Raw genomic sequence first — 9,051 nt, forward strand, 5'->3', positions numbered from 1 at the left:
TCTATGATACGATTACATTGAATTTGAGAAATTGTTGTTCTTAACTGCATTTGTGTGTTCCTCTCCAGCAATGAGCCCAATTGGGGATGCCTTCAGGAACCGCCTGCGCATGTTTCCCTCGCTGATCAACTGTTGCACCATTGACTGGTTCCAAGCCTGGCCCACTGATGCACTTGAGATGGTAGCAAACAAGTTCCTGGCAGATGTGGAGTTAGACGATGACGTCAGAAGAGAGTTAGTGCTGAAGTTGCACTCTAAATGAATTGTTTCATTACTCATTCATAAAAGTGTACATGTTTGTTGCATTTATTTGTAGTGTTGGTTGCATGAATTTGAAGCACAGATGCCTGTCTCTCTCTGCAGAGTGGTGGACATGTGCAAAATATTCCATGAGAGTGTGAGGGAATTGTCAGAAAAGTACTTTTCTAGGCTAAGGAGGCATAACTATGTAACACCAACTTCCTACCTTGAACTTATCCTCACCTTCAAAGTCTTGCTTCACTCAAAGAGAAAAGAAGTGGATACTGCGAGAAACCGTTACCAACTAGGTTTACAAAAGCTGGATTTTGCAGCCTCTCAGGTGACATTTTCCATCCATCTAACTTGCAACTTCTTACTCAATACAGGGATGCAGGAAGCTTGGAGCCTATCTAGTGGAAGCCTAGGGCCCAAGGCAGGGAAACACCCTAAACTCAGCCCTAGTCTATTGACACATTTTACCCAATGACACACTGACTGTGTATTTCAGTATGGTGCATTGTTCTCTGAAATATATAGAAACACAGGGTCAGAGTAGGATTGAGCAGTATCTCATTTTTCATACTTTCCGGACATTATACTGCACTACATAGTTTTTTTGATGTTATTTTCAAAAGTAACGCTATTCTGGTACAGTAAAACCTCGGATTGCAAGCACAATTTGTTCTGGAAACGTGCTTATAATCCAAATCACTCATATATCAAAGCGAATTTTCCCATTAAAAATAATGGAAACTCAGATGATTCGTTCCACAACCCAAAATATTCATATATAAATGATTAATACAAAATATAAAGTAAAAATATATAAAACAAATTAACCTGCACTTTACCTTTGAAAAGAATTCAAATGTGGACATTGCATTGTTGTTAAACGGATTCATCACTTGCATTGTTACACCCATATCAGCGTGGTGCTTTTCTACTATATTTTGACTATACGAGTGAGGCACGCCGACTGAGATTGAGCATGGGAGACAATTACTCACAATTGCCGCAGCGAGAGAGAGAAGAACCATCGGCTCATTTGTGATTACGTGACGCCAGGCAGACAAAGCTTACGTAATACTCGTATTGCAAGACCTCACTCTTTTATCAAGTTAAAATTTATTACAAATTTTTGCTCATCTTGCAAAACACTCACAAACAAAGTTACTCACAATCCACGGTTTTACTGTATTTTGAAATCTTGGTGATTAAATTTGCCGAGTGGGGGGTTCCCTACGATAAAATCTACCAGGGGTGGGGGTGCACAGTAACATTCACCAAGCAAGGGGATCCCCACACTATATTTCAGCAAATGGCAAATTTTATCATGAGGAACCATGATTACAAAATACTGTAGCATATCCAAAATGGACCGTAACACCACCCAAGCCTAGGTGCGAGACTATTATCCTACGTGGAAACTGCATGAAGTAAAACATTGTGGATCTTGAATCATACCACATGATCCTTAACTGATTCCTCTGGGTCCAGGTGTCGGTGATGCAGCAGGAATTAACTGCCTTGCAGCCAGAGCTGATTAAGACATCAGCTGAGACGGAAAAGATGATGGTTAAGATTGAGAAGGAGACTGGTGAGGTGGATGTTAAGAAGGAGCTGGTGTCGGCTGATGAGACTGTGGCTAATGAGGCAGCAGCTGCAGCCAAGGCCATTAAGGTGCCATTTCCTGCTTACGGAATTGTAACGACAAAGCCTTACAGCTACTTATTCTACCTTAGTTGTTGATTTCTGTTGTCTAAATTAATATGATGATTATACAGCAAATGCTTTTGGACCTGATGTGTAATATCAAAAAGTGAAGGATGCAAGCTGTCCTGTCAACAGTGAAAAACACTAAGGTCTAAATTACTGTGTGCAGGATGAGTGTGAAGGGGATTTGGCAGAAGCTATGCCTGCCTTGGAGGCTGCGTTAGCAGCCCTGGACACCCTGAAGCCTGCTGACATCACAGTGGTGAAGTCCATGCAGAACCCACCTGGACCAGTCAAGCTGGTCATGGAGTCCATCTGTGTTATGAAGGGAATAAAACCTGAAAGGAAGCCAGACCCTAGTGGTTCAGGTAAGATTTTTCACATCAGAGATAATATTTTTCCCATGAAATAGTGTAAAAGAAAGAGTATAAATGGTTGAATTAATGTTTCAGAATGTTGAAAATTTCAAAGCATAAATCATTTTTATTTTAATCTAGGTAAAATGATTGAGGACTACTGGGGTGCCTCAAAAAAATTGCTTGGTGACATGAAGTTCCTGGAGAGTCTGAAAGCATTTGATAAAGACAACATCCCGGCAGCTAACATGAAGAAGATCAGGGAGAAGTTCATCAACCACCCAGATTTTCAGCCTTCCATAATCAAAAATGTGTCATCAGCCTGTGAGGGTTTGTGCAGATGGGTGCGGGCCATGGAGGTGTACGAGCGTGTGGCCAAGGTAGTGGCTCCCAAAAAGGAGCGTCTGATAGAAGCAGAGGAGGAGCTTGCGGTGCAGATGCAAAATCTGACAGTGAAAAGAGCAGAGCTGAAGGAGGTGGAGGACAGGCTCCAGGCCTTGAATGACACCTTTAATACCATGACCAAGAAGAGGAAGGACCTGGAAAGAAACATTGAACTGTGCTCACAGAAACTGATCCGAGCAGAGAAGTTAATCGGCGGTCTTGGTGGGGAGAAAGACCGGTGGACAGAGGCTGCCAGAATCCTGGGGGTGCAGTATATTAACCTTACTGGTGACGTGCTGCTATCTGCGGGCATGGTGGCCTATCTGGGGGCTTTCACAGTGGATTACCGCACAGAGTGCCAAAAGAAGTGGCACTTACTCTGCGAGCAGAAGCATATCCCATGCTCACAAGAATTCTCCCTCAGCAGTACAATGGGGAATCCAGTAATGATTAGAACATGGCAGATAGCAGGCCTGCCTGTTGACTCTTTTTCCACAGACAATGGAATCATTTTGTCCAAGTCCCGCAGATGGCCTTTGATGATAGACCCCCAGGGTCAGGCAAACAAATGGATCAAGAACATAGAGAAGGCTAACAAGCTAGTTGTCATTAAACTCTCAGATGGAAACTATGTGAGGACTCTAGAAAATGCTATCCAGTTTGGGATTCCTGTCCTGCTGGAAAATGTTGGAGAGGAGTTGGATGCTGTGCTGGAACCGGTGTTACTAAAGCAAACTTTCAAACAGCAAGGAGTGGAGTACATGAAGCTTGGGGAGAATATAGTGGAATACTCCCAAGACTTTGTGTTTTATATGACCAGTTGTCTCAGGAACCCACATTATCTACCTGAGATTGCAGTCAGGGTCTGCTTGTTGAATTTCATGATCACCCCTCTAGGGTTGGAAGACCAACTCTTGGGCATTGTGGCCGCTATGGAGAAACCTCAACTTGAAGAGAAGAAAAACCAGCTAATTATTGAGAGTGCTGCAAATAAGAAACAGCTGCAAGAGATTGAGGATAAAATTCTGGAGGTGCTGTCTTCTTCCCAGGGCAATATCCTAGAGGATGAGACTGCAGTCAAAGTTCTCTCCTCCTCTAAGGTACTCTCAGAAGAAATCTCAGAAAAACAGAAGATTGCCAGCATTACAGAGAAAGAGATAGACGGTACCCGGATTGGATACCGCCCAGTTGCAAAGCATTCTTCCATCCTTTTTTTCTGCATTTCAGATCTTGCTAACATTGAGCCCATGTACCAGTACTCACTGACATGGTTTATAAACCTCTATATGCAGTCAATTGCTCAGAGTGTGAAAAGTGAGGACCTTAACACTAGGATTGTGCATATAATTGAACACTTTACAGTCAGCATCTACAACAACGTGTGCCGGTCACTCTTTGAGAAAGACAAGCTTCTCTTCTCTTTGCTGCTGACAGTGGGAATCATGCAGGGTGAAGGTCAAGTGGACAATGAGGTGTGGCGATTCCTCTTAACAGGGGGAATTGCACTGGACAATCCACAGCCAAACCCGGCCCCTGAATGGTTATCAGACAAGTCCTGGTCGGAGATTGTACGAGCCTCGAAACTCAGGAATCTTAACGGACTTTCTGAGCATGTGCGGCACAACATACACGACTGGAAGAAGATCTATGATTCCAGCAAACCACATGAGGAGAAACTGCCAGACCAGTGGGCCTCCTTGGTTGGGATGGACCGCATGGTGGTGCTCCGTTGCATTAGACCTGATAAACTGGTGCCTGCTGTGCAGGACTTTATCATAGAAAATATGGGCGGGAACTTTGTCGAGCCACCAACCTTCGACTTGGCTGGCAGCTACAGGGATTCCAGCTGCTGCTCTCCCTTGATATTTGTGCTTTCTCCTGGGTCTGATCCCACAGCCGGTAATGCACATGCCCATCATTTTTCATACACTCAGACTATTACTGCAATTACTGCTGTAATCACGTCATTTATATTTACATCCACATGAAGTCTGATGAACGGCATTTCAGCTTTTCTCAAGGTGTTGAGCAAACACCTGATAATCGGCACAGGCACAGTACTAATTGTACTGTTAGGGACTTAATTATGACATATCTGCAAAGCAATTACTGACTGTTGTGAACAATGCAGTGGGTTTACTTCCATCAGTGACAGACTAAAATGCTGATGTTGATGAATTTAATTATATATTTTTTATTCATGCTGCAACCCTGACCTGGATGAACAAATAGAAGATGCATAAATGGATGGATCTGTAATTCATGAATCAAAGACCCATTCACAATCACAATGAACCACCTTTGCATATTTTACAGGTGCTATAAAATGGGGAAGTTATAATCAACTCTGATATACTAGTATTAGTTTTCAATAATTTTCTTATTGGCTGATCAAATCATATGATAGTCTTTTTCCATTGATGCAAAAGAATTTTTAAAAATTTGATTGATTATTGATTGAATAATTTGCAAGAATAATGAGTAATTGGTGGTCAGAGTTATCCTAGATAATTCAGCTATTGACCTTGGATGATTCTTCAGTGTCAAAAAGCAGCATGAAATGAAAAACTGCTATACTGGATATAAATTTGACTTTGACTCATATTTTCTTGCTTTTCATGCTAAATGCAAAACACAGTTAAAGTATTTGTTTGAAGAAAAATGATTTTATCACTTAATGTGATAAACAGTTAGCTGTGCATTAATTAAGGAGTGAATTCAGCTGGAAATAGAATAATTTTATACATGGCATGTAAGAACAGGAGACAGGGAAAAACAGGCTCTTCTAATGCTAATGTATTTTAAATACAATAAAACAACGCACAGGAATATAAAGCACCTATTACCGTATGTTATTTGCTTTTGTATCTGACATACAATTATCACTATTTAATGCGAGCAGTTATGTCTGTTGATGTGTGTTTTCAGGTTTGTTAAAGTTTGCGGATGATCTGGAAATGGGCGGGAGCAGGACTCAGACCATCTCTTTGGGCCAGGGCCAAGGTCCCATTGCCACCAGGATGGTCGAGGCGGCCATTAAGGAGGGCACATGGGTGGTGCTGCAGAACTGCCACCTTGCCACTAGCTGGATGCCCACACTGGAGAGGATCTGCGAGGAGGTGATCACACCTGAAAACACCAACCCGAGGTTCAGGTCAGCAAAGGCGGGTGACCGCGTATGGCTTTCGCGGTAAATGCATGCTAAACACACTGAAATTACCACTGATGTTTATGATTCATTTTTGTTACATTGTACTTGCAGGTTATGGTTGACCAGTTACCCTTCGGACAAGTTTCCCGTCAGCATTCTACAGAATGGAGTGAAGATGACCAACGAGCCTCCCAAAGGCCTGCGTGCTAACCTTCTACGTTCATATCTTAATGACCCCATCTCTGACCCCGCCTTCTTCGGCGGTTCCCAGAAACAGGAGGTCTGGCAGAAGCTGTTATTTGGTCTGTGCTTCTTTCATGCTCTCGTGCAGGAGAGGAGGAACTTTGGGCCACTTGGTAAGACACATATATTCTGTTCTTTCTATCCACTTCATCTCATAAATGAAGTATAGTGTGCATCAGTAATCGATGATACACATTCGTACAACACAATAAACTGTAAAGTTGGTGACCAAAAGCTATTAGGCTACTTTCCATGTTAACTTCAGGATGGAACATTCCCTATGAATTCAATGACTCTGATCTGCGAATCAGCATGAGGCAAATCCAGATGTTCCTGGATGAATATGATGAGATCCCTTTGGACGCTCTGACTTACCTAACTGGTAAGAGACTGTTCACTGTTACAAAATTAATTACGGCTTTGTTGCTGGACACAATATGCAATAAGTAAACCGTTAACTTTCACGTCATCTTTTTCAGGTGAGTGTAACTATGGAGGAAGGGTCACAGATGACAAAGACAGGCGGCTGCTGCTCTCCTTGCTGTCTAGCTTCTATTGTAAAGAATTAATTGACCAGGATCGGTACTACTTGACAGAAGGAGACCTTTACTTCATCCCCCCTCATGGTCCCTACCAGGTATGGGCTTACACATTAAGTGCTGCAAATCTTCCACGGCAGTGTGACTAAGGATAAGGTCCGAGAAGCAGGTCTTTGCCTTCAGTCCTACTCATAAGTACTATCAGCATTTCACGAGAGGTAGTCCTGCCTTGTTAATTGGTTGTCGTCTGTTGCAGACCTATGTAGATTATATCCGCAACTTGCCCATCAGCGCTGACCCTGGGGTGTTTAGGCTGCACAGCAATGCTGACATCACGAAAGACAACCAGGAGGCCAATCAGCTACTAAGTGGAGTGCTGCTTACATTACCCAGGCAATCAGGCAGGGGGGTCAAGTCTCCTCAGGTGAGGCACACGGAGGACTTTGAAAGCTTGGAACCTTGAGCCTGTTTAATGCCTTGGATTAAGGAAACATATTACTCAACACCGAGAGGTTGCTTGCTTGTCTTTATTTCTCTTTATGTTCTCAGGAAATAGTTAATGAGATGGCAGATGACATCCTGTCTAAACTGCCAGCAGATTTTAAAATGGAGATGGTGATGAAAAAGTATCCTGTGATCTATGAGGAGTCCATGAACACGGTTTTGAGACAGGAGCTAATCCGCTTTAACAGGTACAATCATTCATTCATTATGACATCATCACAAGGGATCTAAAGTAAATGACTATTCCCGAGAGACCATTTAATTTTTTATGTTATTAAAAGATCAGCTATCTGTAATCGACCATGGTCACTATCTGTACTGTATTGTGTGGTTTATATGTTCATGATTTGTTATATCTTCTAATAAAAAAATGTTACTCACAAAAAATGTTAATAAAAGCTGTGTATCTTGAAATTAAGGCATATTCATGTATGGTTACATTTTTTTATACAGATCTTTGTCTTTCAGGCTATATTCTGTCTTCCACCATGTTCTTCTGAAAAAGAAAAATGTCCAGTCAGAATTTAGACTTTCCATAATTCAGTATTTAAGTAGTTAACAGCTTCCATTAAATGTGACATGACATTTTTGGCTGCTTTCAAAAATAATCCATAATCAGCAGAAACACTGCAGTTTCTGCACTGGTTAGCAATTAAAATGGATCAGCTCATCAATCCTATTCTCTGCCACTGGGCATGAAAACCGAAGATTATTATAGCACAGCACCTCAATAAGCATAGGATTCTCATGTCAACTCAAAATACCCTGCTGGCCTTATCAAGTATGTATCATTGTTTGAGAATGAGGGATAAAAATGTTATTACTGTGATCTCAACTTACACAGAAAGTAGACAGATGGCATACGACTTGGACTACCGACAAAGACTGCAGTATTGTTCTTTATCTGCCTACTTAAGACAATTATACAACAGATCATAGATATTGAGCTGAAAAAAGGCCCCTGAAAGGTTCTTACTTTTCAAAAATAACTTTTTGCCTTGATAATGACAGTTTTAACTGAATTATATGGACACGTGATCTGTGCCACAGGGGCAGTACAGTACAGTGCAGTACAGTATTACTGACAGATCACTGATAGTGACCATCTCCCCACAGACTGATTGGCGTGGTGCACGGCAGCCTGGTAAACATCTGCAAAGCCCTGAAAGGCCTGGTAGTGATGTCAGCTGAACTGGAGAATGTCTTTAACAGCATGTTAGTGGGAATGGTGCCGGCCATGTGGGCTGCAAAGTCATACCCCTCCCTCAAACCGCTGGGCAGCTATGTCTCTGACTTCCTGGCCAGACTACAGTTTCTACAGGTAAGGGAAAAGTTGCCAGGATATTGTAACATTCCCTACAATTCTATCTGACTGGCAGGTAACACCAGTGAATCAGTATATCCATTCGGAATGTTGCAAAGGACCATAGGCAAATATACTAATTAACATTTGTTATGCAACACTGGCTAAGATAGTTCAGGTGTCTTATTAGTTAGCTGCCATTTTATTAATGCGGACGTTTCATTTTGTCTGTTTCGAAGGACTGGATAGACTACGGACCTCCCAGTGTCTTCTGGCTATCTGGATTTTACTTCACACAGTCCTTTCTCACAGGGGTGTCTCAGAACTTTGCTCGTAAATACAGCGTCCCAGTTGATTACGTTGGATTCGAGTTTGAGGTAAAGGCCACACATCACCTGTCTGTCTTCAGCTGTGACTCTTCTGCATACTGAGGCAGCAGCTTTCCAAAATATATATGTTGGCTTGAAACCCATAATGACCAATGTCAGCAACAGCTGCATGAATGCATGTTAATCCAGGCAATATGAGCATGAAACACATACTGTGCAGTGTCAATAATAATGTTCTTCAGTTATTTCATAATCAATCAAAGTAGTTACAGTGCTTGTGTCTGGTCAG

At 42.1% G+C, this 9,051-nt stretch overlaps 1 protein-coding gene across 1 annotated transcript in view; it reads left to right on the forward strand.

Moving 5' to 3' along the window:
- dnah3 (dynein axonemal heavy chain 3) overlaps positions 1-9,051 on the forward strand; it is a 37,426-nt gene that overhangs the window by 27,109 nt on the left and 1,266 nt on the right. The window contains exons 48-60 of the mRNA XM_023819145.2: positions 69-234; positions 364-580; positions 1,738-1,920; positions 2,123-2,321; positions 2,451-4,592; positions 5,622-5,847; positions 5,956-6,200; positions 6,353-6,469; positions 6,567-6,724; positions 6,883-7,050; positions 7,176-7,318; positions 8,247-8,451; positions 8,673-8,810. Of these exons, the coding sequence (XP_023674913.2) occupies positions 69-234; positions 364-580; positions 1,738-1,920; positions 2,123-2,321; positions 2,451-4,592; positions 5,622-5,847; positions 5,956-6,200; positions 6,353-6,469; positions 6,567-6,724; positions 6,883-7,050; positions 7,176-7,318; positions 8,247-8,451; positions 8,673-8,810 (4,307 nt within the window). The remainder of the gene's footprint in view (positions 1-68; positions 235-363; positions 581-1,737; positions 1,921-2,122; positions 2,322-2,450; positions 4,593-5,621; positions 5,848-5,955; positions 6,201-6,352; positions 6,470-6,566; positions 6,725-6,882; positions 7,051-7,175; positions 7,319-8,246; positions 8,452-8,672; positions 8,811-9,051) is intronic.

Source organism: Paramormyrops kingsleyae, chromosome 5 (genome assembly GCF_048594095.1).
Source record: "Paramormyrops kingsleyae isolate MSU_618 chromosome 5, PKINGS_0.4, whole genome shotgun sequence".
Lineage (NCBI taxonomy): Eukaryota > Metazoa > Chordata > Actinopteri > Osteoglossiformes > Mormyridae > Paramormyrops > Paramormyrops kingsleyae.